The sequence below is a fragment of the Corvus kubaryi genome, unplaced genomic scaffold (genome assembly GCF_017639235.1).
Source record: "Corvus kubaryi isolate FWS band 111438036 unplaced genomic scaffold, C.kubaryi_AGA036_p1.0 129, whole genome shotgun sequence".
Classification (NCBI taxonomy): domain Eukaryota; kingdom Metazoa; phylum Chordata; class Aves; order Passeriformes; family Corvidae; genus Corvus; species Corvus kubaryi.
This window is the reverse complement of record NW_024580664.1, coordinates 107,804-124,304: the sequence shown is the minus strand read 5'-3', so window position 1 is coordinate 124,304 and position 16,501 is coordinate 107,804. Positions and strand designations below refer to the sequence as shown.

General features: G+C 39.3%; 1 protein-coding gene across 1 annotated transcript in view; it reads right to left on the bottom strand.

Moving 5' to 3' along the window:
* Positions 1–15,896, bottom strand: part of PLEKHG7 (pleckstrin homology and RhoGEF domain containing G7) — a 32,749-nt gene extending 16,853 nt beyond the window's left edge. The window contains exons 1-9 of the mRNA XM_042025433.1: positions 15,747–15,896; positions 13,321–14,063; positions 12,117–12,139; positions 9,915–9,953; positions 6,756–6,883; positions 5,436–5,476; positions 3,691–3,789; positions 2,492–2,641; positions 390–485 (exon numbers count right to left, since the gene is read on the bottom strand). Coding sequence (XP_041881367.1) covers positions 390–485; positions 2,492–2,641; positions 3,691–3,789; positions 5,436–5,476; positions 6,756–6,883; positions 9,915–9,953; positions 12,117–12,139; positions 13,321–14,025 — 1,281 coding nt within the window. The 5' untranslated portion in view covers positions 14,026–14,063; positions 15,747–15,896. The remainder of the gene's footprint in view (positions 1–389; positions 486–2,491; positions 2,642–3,690; positions 3,790–5,435; positions 5,477–6,755; positions 6,884–9,914; positions 9,954–12,116; positions 12,140–13,320; positions 14,064–15,746) is intronic.
* Between the last annotated feature and the right edge of the window lie 605 nt (positions 15,897–16,501).

Sequence of the window (16,501 nt, the reverse complement as noted above, 5' to 3'; positions counted from 1 at the left end):
GACTTGTTACGTAGTTATTTTGCCATGGTTCCTGTTTTGCTGTAAAGATTGTGTTGTAGTTTATCTTCACAAACCCTTTACAGGTTTGCTGCTTATGAGAATTAGTCTCAAACTTGCGTTTCCTTCAGAAACAACTACCAAACAAGCTCTCTCATGGCATGTTTAAAATACCATGTATCTTTGGTTGATGATACAAGAGAATGATTTGCACTCTCTGCAATGATATTTGACCCTCACTGATATACCACATAGAGAGGAAGAAAAGATGGATTATTTGAACAAAGTTCCAAATATGAGCATTGAAACAGAATAAAAGCTTTTGGTTTGTTGTCTTCTTTTGTTGGGATGAGTGATTCCTGATCTGATAACACTTCTCTTTTTCTACTCACCTTGTTTAACTCCTCTAAGTTCGCGAAAAGTCTCCACAAATCCACATCCAAGAGAAATTCATTACTCTGGAGGTATTTTAGAGTGTTCATAAATATCTTTAAAACCAAAAGAAATCCATGTTAATTACTGTTTGTACCAATTCAATATATATTTTATTTTTCCCCCTGAAAATGACATTTGTACTGTAATTCATATGAAAGGATCATTTGATTTAGGGAGGGTAGAAGATGGCATTGTGAGAAAAGTTTCCTGATTTTCCTGAAGGATAAATATTGTGTTTTGTGTGCAGAAGAGGGTATGAGTGATGTCTCTGGGGTTTCTCTGTGGTTACCATGGAGGCAGCTGTGTCCCTGCTGTGCCCTTGGGCAGAATAGGGGCAAATGAGCCCCCTGCAGATCTCTGTGTGAAGGACTCAGCAACATCAGAGTCACAGTTACAGATTTCCATGACCTTTCTAAATGCTTTCCTTCCTACCCCATGCATCTGCTGCTATCTAAATTGTTTAGAGTTACTATGAGAAAAAAAGATATTCCTGGATTAAGGTAAGTAGAGGTCCTGTGGAGGTTTTTAATCTCTTTGGGTTATTTTATTAACCTGTATTGAGTGAAAACTGCATGTTTATTTATTGGCTGTTTCAGATTTTATATTTTTTAAGCTGATTGAGCTGTACTGAATCTGACCTAAATCTAAAAAAGGCTTAAAATTTATAGGTTACTGAGTAGAATTTTTTTTTGTTGTTCATGCATATAAAGCATTAATGAAAAAACTTGTCATCCGGATGCCAGGACTAAATAGCTAGTGAGAGTGTTTGCTTAGCCTTGTATAATTCTTTAGTTGCCATGACCAGGTTGACCTGAGAGCTTAAAGGGGATTTATGGTGGTCTTAAAGGTCCCTGTGGCAATTCATTAAAATCAGTGAAATATTTCTGTATTTGGAAGTAAGGAGGTATCTTTAAAACTGGTTACCCAAATGCAGTGGGTTCTTTCTTTAGCAGCAGAGGTTGGGAAGCTGTCATGGACCGAATAGCTCATCATTCATAGGTCACACAGGCTGGCTAAGGCTTGTCTGTGGGTTCCTACATCAGACTCATAAGGAGCTTGCATGACTGCTGTTATCGTCATCCTTCCCAGTATTCACCACTTTCTAATCTTTTCAGATTTGTAAACTAAGTGTATAGAAGGAAAGGTGCTCTTCTTCTGCCTTGGATCAATAGCTGGTCCTGTCATCCTGTTTTCTGTCCCTTCCTGTTCTGTCCCGCCAAGGAGGAATTCAGCCCACTCCTCTATTTTTTTTCCTCTACTTTGCAGAAGTTCTTGTATTGTCCAGGCTAACTTTTCAGCAACATGGAATATTTTTCACAAATCTCTTTTCTTTGACTTAATAAAAAATCAGAAATTGTCTGTGCCAAGTAAGAGAAAAATGATAAGAAAATGTTTATGGAACCTTCCATCCTTTTAAATGGATATATTAACATTTGATGTGTGGTGAATATAAATACCACAGCTATTCTTGTAACAGTGTGTAATATTCCTGTCCATATTTCAAGCTCTTAAAATTCACTCTGTTGGAGATAATATAGTTTTTGGGAGAGGAGTTGTTTTTAGTATGCTTGTTTTCATGTAACATTAAACTACAGGTCTGCTGAATTCTGAGGTTTTCATGCTCCAGTCAGGATAATCTAACCACAGCTCTATAAGAAGTTAAATGATGAATATAATGTTGCACACTTGCAGTACAGAAATATTCAATTGGAATAGTCCAGTACAGAAATCATCAGGTGGAGCATGGCTTTGGTACAGTGTTTGTGAGAGGACTAGTGGAATATCAGTTGAATATCCTGGAAAGCTCTGCAGTCAGATGGTAATTGCAAAGCACTAGATTGCATCACTGGAAAGTGATGTTTGGAAGAAGAGATACCATCATAAAGACAGAAAAGGGGGGAACTATGGAAACGGGATGAGCAGGCCAGATGAGAGGAACAACCAGGTGCTTATGTCATTCCCCCAAAGACCTCTAATGAGAGGTTTCAGGTGGCTTTGTGTCCATCACAGGAGAACAAATAATGCTTCATTATTTTTGCGAAGTGAAATCTGACGTTACCATCTTGAGAACCAACAAATGATCCAGAAAGTAAGTGCATTCACTTGTGAAAAGTTCCCACACTGCTGCTTCTTTTTTCACTTCTAGCCGGCTGTTGACATCTTTCTGCTCAGTCTGTTGCTCATTTATAAATTCGTGCCAAGATTTACTCTATTGATTGAAGAAGAAAGAAAACCACCAATTGTTTCATCAGTTGCTTCAGACCTTATGAAAAGAATCGATGTCCCATTTCCTGGGTAAAATCTCACCTGCCAGTATTAGTGATTTGTCTTCTGAAAGCTTAAAAATTCCTTTAAAATATTTTAAAACCTGACATTTTCCTCTAATATGCTAATAATATGAACACACTGAATTTGAAGGCAACAAAATATGATAGTCTCTGTTTAGGTATGTTGCATCAAAAATTAGTGGGCAGCTTACAAATGCTAAGGAATTTCATCTGTTGTGCTGCTATTGGCTGGATGATAGCTTCTTATTTTCTGGATGATAAAATCAAGGTACCAAAGGACTAGGTCTTTATAGTTACTTGTAAATTGTTTTGTTTAGTCCTAGGGTGGCCACTGTCACATTATGGACCTGCTCCAAAGTCAGATGTTCGTACATAAGTTAGGCACTGACAGGAGCTCTCAGCATCTGTCTGTGGGGAGCTGCAGATAACAGCCTGCTGTGAGAAGCAGAAGGTTTTCTTCAGAGAGGGGGTGGTGTTAGGTGGCTAAGGGCCAGAAGCCTAGTTTGTCTGGCAGACAGGCTTTGGTGGCTCTTTTACAGCCAAACCTTGGTGTTGGCACTGACCTTCGTGTGGCTGCCTCTGAACGCAGCCCTAAGGCAGCAATGGGGTTGCTGTGTTCCATTTGACATCTTTCTGATGGTGTAGTTTCTTTCCCCAGACCTGTAGGTGCTGCTGAGAGGGTTGCCTTGAGACCTTTTTCTGAAGGTGGTACTTCCCTGATCTAGGGCAGTCTGGAACCCTGGCAAAATCCCAATGTTTTTAAGGGCCTTTGCTAACTTACTCTGACCCTCAGTTTCCTCCTTACCCCTCCATTTCAAATGACAAAAATATACCATATATTATGCATTAATTGAACAGAAAGGTCTCATACCCAGATTAATGAACTGAAAAATGTTAGCTTATAAAGAACACAAAACTCCTCCTCCCATCTTTAAGTATCCTTGATACGGTATACTGAGTATTTTGTTACCTTAAAGCAGAAAAATTCATATGTGCAGCAGTCTATGATCTTAACAGTTGAAAGACAATTTTCCAGATCAGATGCTTGCTTCTGTTTGTCTTTACCCTGCTGAATGAAAAAAAACACCCCTGATTCGTACAGTGTTTTAAAGACTGTTAAGAAGTTTACCGAGCTGTATAGCCTTGCCCAAATCTGTAAGGAGTTTGCCCTTAAACGAATGATTTCTTTATATTTCCAGGCTCTTCTGCACAGAGACAAGGCAGTGATGGCAGTTTCTTTGTAGCTGTGGGTGGGGTGTGTAGATGCCTTAGGCTTGGATGTGTAAGATCATATTTATGTAATACACTAGTCTTTGACAGGGCAAATCATTGGTATGGCAACAGGCTACCCTTAGAAGACAGAACAAATGAAATGTTTTGCTTCCTTTAGCATCATCCTCTCAGAGGTATACAAATTTATGTATTTATTTATTTATTTTTAAGTTTTTGAGCTACGTATTCAAAAAGCTCCTTTGGTCAGCTGCAGAGTAGTGTCTGTAAAATGAGCTTTCAGAAAGCTAAAAGAGCAGCAGGAGTTTGTGTGAGTGACCATGAAATAAAAACAATTGCTTTTGTTTTGGCTTTGTTTTTGCAGGCCATGTAAAAAAATTTAAACATTATTTATGAACTCTAATTTAATGCTGTGGGCACAGACTTATAAGGTATTTGCCTAAGTTTTATCTGTTCTCTGGAACAGTATATTCCTGCTTCATGGATTTCTATTGTCTGAACTTCAGGCAATGAACTCAAGCCAATTTTGAAATACGTGTTTGATTATAACATTTGAAACTTAGAGTTTAAGTTCAGCTCTTAATTTTGAAACATAGATGGAAGTGGAGCAGAAAAAATAATGCAGTTATAAATGGGGACACTGAACCAGTGTACCAGCAAATGAATCTTCATGATTTAAATTTTATGGCATTTAATAGTCTCAGAAATCACTTTTGTCTAATATCAAATGCTTTTTGTTGCAGATTTCAAGTATTTTGATTAATTTAAAAGTCCTCAGCTTTAGGTCATGCTCCTTCAAATGCTGTAGGAAGAGGGAACTCTTGTACATAAGAGTCTGAGTACTTGCATTTGTTTCGTATGCACAAATTATTCTTTGATAAAATGCAAAAAATACTGGGAAGGGACTGGTCTTACTTACATGTTTAGGGAGGAAAAATTATCAAGACACCCCTAAGAAAGTGTCCTGGAAAGCTACTTTTATAGGTAAAGCTTAGATCCCTTCCGTGTGAGTGGGAGTTTGTCACATTCTCCAAAGCTCTACGGCATGCAGAAAATAGAGGATACAGGATGGTCAGAGCAACAATGCAACTGACTTGTCCACCTTGTGCTTCCTTACCCTGGGGAGCTGAGCTGGGCCTGTTGCCACCCCTGAACACCCTGTAAGAGAGCCCCTGCTCTCATTGCCCTTCCCACTCTGCCCTCCTGGTGCCAAGGACACCTCTTCTGCCGCCACCCACAGGGATGGGGAGCGATGGCACTGTGTTTTCATGTTCATCACATGCAATGGCTGCACTGGAGCCACCCAACCTTCATTGCAGATCAATGACCAAGCAGCCATAGGGAGGCCTGAGACCTCTGAGTTCAGCTCACCTGCTGGCTGCCTTTCTCCAAGGGCAAGAAAGTAAAGAAGCTATTTTTACCCAGGTTAGTTGTGGGAAAAGGCAAAATCAGTGCAAGGAAAAACAAAATGGTAAAAATACTCACAGCTCCTCTTTTGGCAAATGGCCACCTTGACTTTTTGGACTCTAATGGGTAAAACAAATGTTATCAGTAAGGAAACAGATAAAAAGAAAAATGTTATTTATATTATTGATATATTCATTTTTATATGAAGCTTGATAGACTATACTCTACTTGGCTCATATTTAATACTTGAGTTTAGGCAGTTTGTGCATCAGATTTAAAACCCATGAAGCTTGTTGCGTTCCTCCCATCAAGAATGATGACTGTCTCTGATGAGACCTTGGATGAAGCTAAACGCTCCTACTTGTTGCAGGTGATTAGTATGTGATTGCCAATTCTTTACATGGGAAAATCATCATACCTCAAGCCAATTCTTGAAGATGTTTTAAAGCAAGAATTAGTCTATGCCTTCTCATTAGGACAACTTGGAGTTATGCAGGTGTTTAAATCTGCAGTTAATAAACAATCCTACAGGCCCTAAGCTTTGGATCTGTCATGGGGCTGGCACAGTGAGGCTGACTGTAATTTGTGGACCTTGGTGAGGCACAGGGAGAGCTGGGGATCTAGGTTTAGGAATGCACTGATGAGTTGTGAGGAATGACTGTGTTCAGCAAGAAATCTGAGAAGGTTTTCATGTGGCACCTATCTTCAGGTGTGTGACTGGGAATCACAGTCAAAACTTTGTGTTTCTGGATTTTGAAGGTCTTGGCCATTCTGGGAATGGCTGGCTTATTTGCTGTCATGGAAATGCTGGCTGTGACCTTGGCTTTTAGAGAAACTTTTGATCTCTGGCCACCAGGATCTTTGGTCTCTGTCAATCACACCACACACTATACTTTATTTTACAATAGCAATTTGTGGAAATTGCTTGCAGGTCTGCATTTCAGTTTTGGAAGGTCTTGTGAGCAACCTCTAGCCATGAGTTGGGTCTCCTACCCTTGTGATGAGAACACTACTGCAAAGGGCAGCATGGGCCACTTTTCTCTCTGCTTGAAGCTGTGGAGGTAGGAAATTGTAACTCAGCTGCTTGCAGATGGAGATCCTGACCAGCGCACTGGTTGCTTCTAGCCTGTGGAGGAGCAATGCGATCTGTGTCCTACCCTGTCATCTACTTGGATTTTGCATTCAACAGTAAAATGGAGGGGGAAAAAACAGGAAAAATAAAAGGAGGAGTTTAAAAATTTGCAATGCAATCACTTTAGTGTGGGGTGACAGGATGCCGCACAGAATCTGCACCACCTCATGTCCTCATTGTATACATCCCTCCCATCCCACACACACGCATGTTCCAGTCCTGGCTTCTGCTGGGCTCAGAGGAGCAAACCCCACTCCGTGTCTGACCTGCACTGAGCAGGAAGGATGAGTAGGGCAGGTAGTCCATGGCACTGTCTGACACCAGGAGGTCTCCAGGGAACACCTCGAGTCCCGGCAGACTCACTACCAGGGAGCTACGCCTGCGCTCGGCTGATCTGTGAGATGCAACAACAACACACGTCATCTCTGTCTGCTTGCAGCTGCAGAGGAAACTTCTGAAGGGATCCTTGCTGATACGGGAGGGAATCAGCTAAAAAACCAAATCACAATAACTATGACATAAGTGTTAAAAGAACAACAAGTAGAGAATTTCAGTGACTGACAGCAAATATCTAATTGTCTTTCCAACTCCACATTGTTGCTGAGATAAAGGTTCTTATGGTCATGTCTTGCCTCATGATAATAAGTAATTAGAGCATTTAAATATGGAAAATTCCTCGTCTCTTCTGAGGTTAGACAAAGACTGAGTGGGGATTTTAGAATCTACCTTTTGGCAGTGGAGTCCAAAGGAGCAGTTAAATCCTGTTTTTAGCTGATATGTGACTTGTTGTTACTTTTAACCTTCCTGTAACTCAGGTGATTTCAAGAAAAGACAGCATGCTAGTGAAACAGTCAAAATGTTGGGTTTTTAAAAAAGTATTTAACCTTTTGGCTAGTTTGTGATATTTTCTTTCTAAATATTTTTGGCATTTTTTTCTGCTGTTTCAAATATTTTGAATGTAATATGACTCAGTGGCCCTACTGATCGAAAACAAATGTCTCTTTCCAACTATTGTTGTTCCTAACGGAGAGCATTGTCCAGGATCTCGATTCATCAAGAAAAATGACACAGGCATTTTGTATCCAACAGCGTGTTTGTGCTAGAGGCTGCTTGCTTTCACATACAGAAACTGTTGGTGCATATTAAAAACCTTTTTGGATTTTGCTAATAACTCGCACTGATACCTCATGAATTGTGTTAGCATATGCTGCAAAGGGACCGGTGTCTGCAGCTATTGTTGTGCTGCCTTCACTTGACTGGTACATGAAGACTGCATTAGGGCTCAAAGGGTCAGTAATTCAGTAGGGAGGAGGCACAAAGTGCATGTACATATATAAAAATTCTATTTTTCAGGCACCAGTTATTGTGCATGGTATTTTTTGGTCAGCTAAGCATGATTCTTAATGAGATCTTTTTTTGTCTAGGCAGTTACCTTACTCTGAATATCCAGCCATTTGCCACACTTGATGTGAAGCCTGGCTGGTATATTTTTTCCCTTAAGTGCATGAATAGTTACTTGACAACTTATCAACTGACAGATGAGCTCTGAGGTAGACAACTAGGATTTGATATGTATAGTAAGACATGGAGATTGTACCTTTTTTATGGCCTGACAGTGACACTGCTTGCAATTGCCTTAGCTAAACAATTGAATGGTATAGATGAAAACTGCAGCTAACAATGGAGAGGCTATCAGGAGGGCCAGGCCTGGGACTTTAACACCTGAACCATGGACATATCAGAGCTTAAAAACTATGTGTTGAAGAGGTTACAATGTGCAATTCAGGAGTTCTTTGAAACTTTTTCTGCTAGTCCTACTGAATGGGGAACATAGGATCTATTTATTTGGCTTTAGGATCTACAATGAAACTCTGTGGTTTCTCATTAAATTGAACCCTCAGCATGTGCTTTGAGAGCTTTAATGGGTGGGGGGTCTGTTTCTTGGCTGTCTGCAAGCCCACACCAGTGCAAGGGAGAGGAGTACTCCTTGCAAGAGTACCTTCCTGAGACGTGCACTGAGTGCTATCCAGTGCAAATTTTCAGTGTTTGTAATGATTGTGTTAAGATGCTACTGAAACCTCTACTGATTCCATGATGCAATCTCTTGGGCAGCTGGGCTATTATACTAGTCAGGTGCTGCAATATAGTACAAGAAAAATTCTCAAATGTTATTACTGTACTAGGAAATTCAGGAGATTTATTTCAGCTTGGCTTCACAGTAAAATTTTGCCAGTGTATTTTTGATTTTTAAAGCATCTAGCCTACTACTATTTTTACAATATATTTGAAGCTGCAGGCTAGTGGCTTATGAAGGCTAATAATGGAAACACAGTTTCACTGTAACTGAGTTAAATGACATTATTTACTCAGATCAAAAAGGCCTTGAACTTCAGGCACACATATGGCTAAACAAGCTCTTCACATGGGTGCACAAGCCTGTGAAATGTGGGGGCATGGCAAGATCATTTGGGTGTCTGTCCACAGTATACCTTTGCAATCTGACAAGCCTGGGCTGATTCATGGCTTGCACGCCTAAATTACACACTCATGCTTCAGAGATGAAAGTACAGGTATCTGTGGTTTCCTGGCCTCATGCCTGTAGACGTATTAGATACATCAGATGCTTCTGTTGTTTTTTCTGGAGAAATTAAATTACTGAAGTGCTCTGTAATAAAATTTACTAAGCTTTAAGTCTGCAATATTTTAGCATCTTCTCATGCCTTCAGACTCTGTAGCTTTGCTTTTTCCTTTAGTTTTTGTTTCTTTTACTTACTGGGAGCAGAGGAATCCAGTGATGGAGTGAAAGAAATGCTTGTGCTTTAGGGACAAACTCAGGCATCTGAAGAGATATCAGCTGCAATAATTCCTCCTTAAAATCCACGTGTTTTTTGAAACATGATAATGTCATAGATTTGCATGGCAAAGTTATGGAAAATTATTAGAGACATTGAAGCATGTCATGGTCTGGCAAAATAAATATCCTGTATATATAGTTACTTCTAAGGCATGGAAAGTATCTTCATATGTCCATAACCTTAGCCTAACTAGCTATCCTAGGGAACAGACATCTATATAGATCACCTTACTTAAATAGCAGATATATTACTTAAAGCAATATCCACTAGATGTGAATAAAAAGCAACAGAAGAGGTTACTAAGGTAAATATGATAGGATGGTCACGGTACTGAAATAGCTGCCAGGTGGTCACACTGTTACCCAACCCACTCAGGGAGGGTATTTGGACTCCCTGATTCAAAAAGTTAGCATGGAAAATGACCTATTGTCAAGAGTAAAATATTTATAGGATTGCATAAGGAATTAGGTTTAGTATAATGGACGCAATCCTGTGCAATGTGCTCAGGATGACCCTGCTTGAGCAGGGAGGTTGTACCAGACAACTCACCGTGGTTCTTTCCAACCTTACCTACTCTGTGATTCTGTGGTGTCGTGACACTTTACAGCTCTGTGAAACAATAAAAGAGGAGTAGGATTACTTCAAGATAGATGAGCCCAGCTCCTTCAAGGCATTGAATATGAGCTGTCTTGGCAGTTACTGCAAAGACTCTTCATTAGCTGATTTGCTGTAGGAAATAGTGCAATGCAGTTTTCCACCCAGTCTCTGATAATGCTGAATAGTGCAAGCAGAAAATGAGCTCAGAGTAAACTCGAGGTTTTGTTTTAATAATTTTTTCTTCCGTGGCAGTGTTGGTTTAGCACCTTCTCTCCACCACATACACCTCTCTCTGTGCTGGCCCTCTTGCCCTTTATTAATTTTGGATGGTTCTCTTTAATCAGCATCAGCTCAGCAAGTTGCCATGCTGACAGAGATGTGCTGGCATTCTTGACTGAGGACTGTGTGTGGGAAGGCTGTTTAAAATGAGCATGGGAGCATTAATGAAGTTTATTTGAAAGTACAGCCTGGGAGCAGGGAGAAGAGATGTTCATTAAAACTGAAGGACAGAGGTATGATTTTACCCAGGACAATATGTAAGTCAGTCTTGGAGAAGGGTTGCCAACTGTCCTAATGTGCTTCTAGATGGAGAGAATAATCTGACATTTCAACAGTTTTTCTGGCTGTGAGAAGAAGGGATTAGCTGTTAAGGAGTTAGGCTAATGATCTTAGTAAAGGAGGAGCTGAATACAGGCTTAACCCAGACCTTGGACCAAATTAAACTTGACAAGAAACAATTAAAGCAGAAACTGGTGCTTTTAAAATACATTTTTGCACATTCTAATAGTGATCTAGATAGAATTCATAATACATCATCTGAACCACCTTTTGACAACCTTCCTGCTGGTGCCTATGGAAAAATTCTTGGATTGTGATTTCTTGATTTTTAAAAGATGTCTGGATAGAAATCCAAAGCCAGTATTCTAGCTGGCATATAATGACTTCCCTCTGAAGCCACTATAGGTGAGCAGCACCAAGAGGTGTGTACACTAAATGTTCAGTGTTCTCCTGTTTAACCATCTGTGTTCAATATCTTAAATTTCTCCTCTGAAGTTTGTTACGCATCATGCAAATCTTCACACTGACAGTGAGATATGTTTATGTATTCCTGTTTTGAGTTGGATCAGAGCAGACTCTTCCCACAAAAGGTACAGATCACTTGTTGTCACACCCAGATGAAAAGATCTTTCCCTCCCCTTCTCTCTCCATCTCCTTTGTTAATTCAAAATGCTAAAGAGTGGGTTGGAAACTGCGGCAATTCAGAACATCTAGGAGGCCTCTTCTACAGTGAACATGTAATTTCAGATGCATGCATGCATCTCTTGAATATCATGTAGGGAACTGCATTGTGTAAAGGCTCCTAGACTATATCAGTCTGCTCCAAACCACACAGTCGCAAACATCCTTGAGGGGATCATGCAGTAAAGTGAGCGCTACTCCATCAATTAGAGAGGAGTGGTTATTAAGGGAGGTACTATCTCCTGCTTCCTTGTTGTGTGAAGAGAAAATAAAACTTTCTTTCCCTTTTGTAAACATTTGAACATCTTAAAGAAACATATCATAATCACAATAATTTCTAATAGAGCTTTTACTTTCTGATAATTGTTTGTAAGACCTTGATCCAGTTCATTGCACAGGTCTATAGTATGCAACGCTCTGTCTTGTTGGCACTAACTTATAAAATCCATGTCTTCTATATACTCTTCTTAGTTTGTAGGTATAACAATCCCCCTGTCCAGTAGCAGTCCTAGATCTGCTTCGCTCATGTATGAGAACAATATTGAGCTGTTCTGCTAGCTCCTTTACTTCCTTCTCCCTTACACAAACTTTTGAAGAATGTCACTCAAGATTGAGATATTTCACATTCTTCAAGCTGAAATTTGATGCTGCTAAGCCAAACAACCAGACCTTTTGGCAGTTAGTTCCTAGTGCAAAGCTCCCCGATGATCCGGATGAAATATTTGCATGAAATGTAGCTAAACATGCTAGGGAGAAAGAAAATCTCATTAAAAAATTTAGGGAGCTGGTGACAGGCATTTCACATAGCAAATCTACAAATTAAGGTTGAGTTATGTATACATGACTCAATGTTCAGTTTTGCCTTAGAGTGAAGTAAATTCATTAAAAATGTAGGAGTGTCAAGCTTAGAATCATATAAAGCAAATATGTGCATACCTTTGCATGGGCAGTCCGCTCTCCTAAAAGAAAGTGAGATATTCTTAGTTACTTGGTCAGAAAGCAAGCAAGCAATTCTGATTTTTTGTGAAAAAAGAACTCATTTGTAAAGGGAAATGTACTAATGATAGTGGAATAGGCTTGGGCATAGGCTGACTAATTCACTGTTGTGGAGCAAGGAGAACTCATTTGATATCCAGAATGTTTTCTATATTTGAAGGGGGTTGGGCGGGGGGGGGGGAAAATAGCTTTTGATTTGTTGTGCAAAACTAACCAGTTAGTGAAGAACTCTACATCTCTTTGACACCATCCACCCTTGGTAAAATGTGTGTAGCCAGTTTGCATAGGGACAGAGTCAAGCATGTGTGTGAATTTAACTGCCTCTGCACATAAGGGAAGGTCTTTGAGAGCAGATGTAGTAGCAAACCTGGCTTGTACAAAAAGCCTCTCCTTTTGTCCCTCTGTAGAGCTGAATGGTAGTTTCCTGCCCTTGAAAGACACAGGGTTTGCTCCTCCCTTGTTTATTTCTCTTTACTGATGCTTATGCTCTCTGGACCAGGGTTTCTTTTTTTCAGAAGAGATTGCACAAATGTTTCTTTGTTTATGGAGCTGGACATAGGAAGGGAGGGGTGCCTGTGAGTGGCAGAGCTAGGTAAGTGGAAATAAATTAAGGGGATGATACCTCTTCCTTTGGTAGTAGCAGACGTTAAATTTGACTCAACCAACTTAATTCTTGGTTTTATTAGGGTTACTAATCCCATTCAGTAAAACAGAATAGACAACTTCCCTGTCTTAGGAGTAATCCTGCTGAAGGGTTAAAGAATGGGTTGATAGAAAATAGTCTTCTAAAACCCAATCCTAAACAGGATAAATCACTTAGTCTTGTTCTTCCATATCCCCACCAACAGTTGTACTGGCCTACCAGGGTCAGTAGACAGAGGTGGGAAGGAGTGGCCATGTACAGGAGTGGACTAGGGTAACCTGGTCACCAAGGGACAAGGCTGGAGCTGCTGTCTCTTGGTGACTTGGAAAGAAAAATCTCCCTTCCTGTTAAGTGTAGAAGTCGGTCTGCTGTTTTAAAGGATCATGGCCCAAGCTGCAGTTCAGGTTAAGAACTGAGGTTTTATTTGTGCACTGGGCCACGATGAACCAACACTGAATACGGAAGACTGAAATAGGGGTTGCATCCCCCTATTCCTCTTACCTCGACACCCACCCAAAGTGTAGGGCTTGGGCAGGGGAGTCTCTTAGGAAGCGTAGCGGAGTTGGCTCTCCAAGAGTTTCTGGGTGGCTCCTTGGAACTGCCATTGCTGAGAGGATCCTCTTGGCTTGGAAGCTTTGATCTGGGTACATCAGACTCTGGAGCTGCTGTAGTTGGCTCAGACTTGGCTTTGGATGACAACAATTTTGCATGGACACAAGAGGGCAGCGACAAGGAGGAAATTGTAATGCACCGAGGTGGACTCTTACAAATGTGGTGGAGAGAGCCAGTGTATTCCTTTTGATTCCCCAGCTGAGCTGTGTCAGAACAGTCCTGAAGTGTCAGTGCTTGTGAGGCAGAGGCCATCCTTAGACGCCTTAAAGTAGGAGAAGTGGAAATTCTGGCCCGAGCATGGCGGTCGAACTGGAAAGGCGCATGGTGGATCCCAATGCACTCCTCTGTAGGAAGCCTCAGAAGTGAAGACCCTGTGTAACCTCGTCTGAGAATGTAGTCGCCTGGAGGCAAGGTGGTGGCCATACAGACTGGTACTGTCTGCATTTCACAGGAACTGAAGACAACTTCTGGGCTGCTGCTTCCAGACAAAGCAGCATTTTCCGTACGGAGATCATCTTCCCTATCTCGAAGTTCCACTCTGGCGCAGGTTTCTTTGACCAGGTCTGGAGAATAATCAGAGCTTGGTTGTTGCATTCTTAATTTGCAGCACGAAGATTTATATCTATGCGTACCTAGGAAACATGATCACAAACAGCTCTTACAAACTTGCCATGTACATTTTTAAATGGGAAAATATGCAAATGGAAAAAATATCCAAACAAAGCAATGTAGATATATGCACAAGTACAGAAACCATTACCTTCGCATTGCATCCTGCTTAAATACAGGTTTCAACAGGTTCAAGACCCAATTTTGGCAAGCTGTTTGAACAGCTGCTAACTTTGAGTGTGCAAGCAGTGTCAGCATCAGTCAGTAGAACTAATTAGATGGTAAAGAGTAACTGTGTTTAGAAACTCTGCTCATCTGGTACTGCAGCCGCCTGATTTCCAGTTGCCACTCCCCCATCGATAAATGAGATTGTAGCACTGCTGTATGTGGGATAAAAATAAAGTCACTAGCTCTCAGGACTTGTTGCAAAATTCTTTATGTACAAATACTAATTTCTTGCTGAATTCTTAAGCAAATACAAATTGAACACTCAGGTAAGGTATGTCTCATCGCTCTTGCTTTCTTTTCAGCCTGAAAAGTACTTTGTAGTAAACTTTATGTATATCTTGTAATCAAATAATGAAGAAAATTACTTATATTAGAAACTTATCTGTTGATTAATCCATAAATAATCTTAGTTCTTTGATTCATGAGACTGTTTTAACATATTTTGATGTTTAGTCTTCCTAAAACTGAACTGACATTTCAAGTAACAATGAAGATTATGAATTCAATCTCTTTAATTTAGCTTCTTTGCTAAGAGGAATCTTAAATCTGTTCATGATTGCTAGCTTATTTGGGGAAATTTCGTTTATTAGAATTAGTTTATTCAAACTATATTGACTTCTGTCTTGAATTATTGAATATAATGCATTTAATATGGTTTTTAAAATCTGATTATATAGCTTCATCAGATTGATTTACAAAGTGGATAGAAAGAAATTATTTTATCAAGTTTGCTGGTTCAAAATATTGCTTTTTACAAAATCTTCAGACATTAGAAGATGATCATTCAGATTCTTACAGAGAGAAATAGCATATCTTTATGATAGAAATGGCTTCTTTCACAACTATAGAGAATAGCCAGGAATATATTAGCATCTATTAATTTCTCTTTAATGGATAAGAGCTAATTAACACATATGCTTATTAAAAATCCCATTTAATATATAGCAGAATGATAATAATGAGAAATTACTAATATTTTCCCCTTTTGAATGAAAAGATTGCATACCATTGCTCTGAGATTTGCTATTCTCGATTTTTAATATTTCAAAACTTTTATTTTATGAAGTGTAATCATGTCTCACTGATTGTTGTTTGGCCAGGGATTATCATTTCCTTTTTATTTTTTAATAATTTTTTTAAAATTATTTTTGGTAATCCTCTCTTCTCCAGGCAGAATTTTGCAACTTGGCATAAAGTTTCCAGATATTCATGTGAACAGTGATCTGTTCCAGAAGTAGAAAAGTTTAAATACATCTTTTCATGTAAATCTTATATTAAAAATATAACCATTTTTTGCTTTTCAGTTTAGCAAGCTTTGTTTTAAATAAGGCAAGACTTACAAATTTCTTTATGGGTATTTATGTGTTACTTTCATGAGTAGAATCTCTCAGCAGCAAAATATTTTTAAAGAAAATACACCATTAAAAAGTGCAGAAATATGCCACACACACACAGAAAAATTATATGATTAAACTTACCAAGATAGCCAAGTAAATATGTCACATCCTTCTAAATCAATTTTTCAACAAGTCCTTGGTTAACTGATGCTAGTCTTAACAGTAGCATTTTCTCTCTTAAAGCCTCCTTACTGAATGCTGGGATAGGGAACAAGCTTTTTCTAGTAGGATTGTTTCTAGGGGATTTGTTTCTCAGGTCAGATGGAAGTGGCTTCAGGATGAATGGCCCTAAACAAAAGGTAACATGATCCATACATTGGATTAAATTTCATGCCTTTTATGTATCTGGACTTTTCACATTGAGAACATTTGGGAAGACAGATCTCTTGCAAGTATATAGTAAGTTGCAAGAGCAGATTAAATGCTTCCTCCCCTCTAACAATCTTTTTTTTTTTCTACTCTTGTGTTGATTCATTCAGCTGGATCTAACTATACATTGTTCATCTTTCATGGAAATATAATAGTGGTATATCCCTTGTTTATATTATTTACGATTAGTTTTTAATTTTAACAAGTGTGCTAACTAGCTAAGTAATTCTTGAACACAGATTTTAGTACCAGAGTATTTGAGAATTCATTCAAACATTGATAATTCACTGGTTTTTTGTGTTGCAGAACTGTTTGGAAAATTCCAGAATTGATTAAGGCATTCTTTGGTTAGATGAATTGAAAGTGAAGCTTGGGAAAAGACAGTTTATTTGAGGATAACTTGTGTGGAAGCACTAACCTCTACAAATGTTCAGCTCTGTTGTATAATTAAGAGACATTTTCAGAGG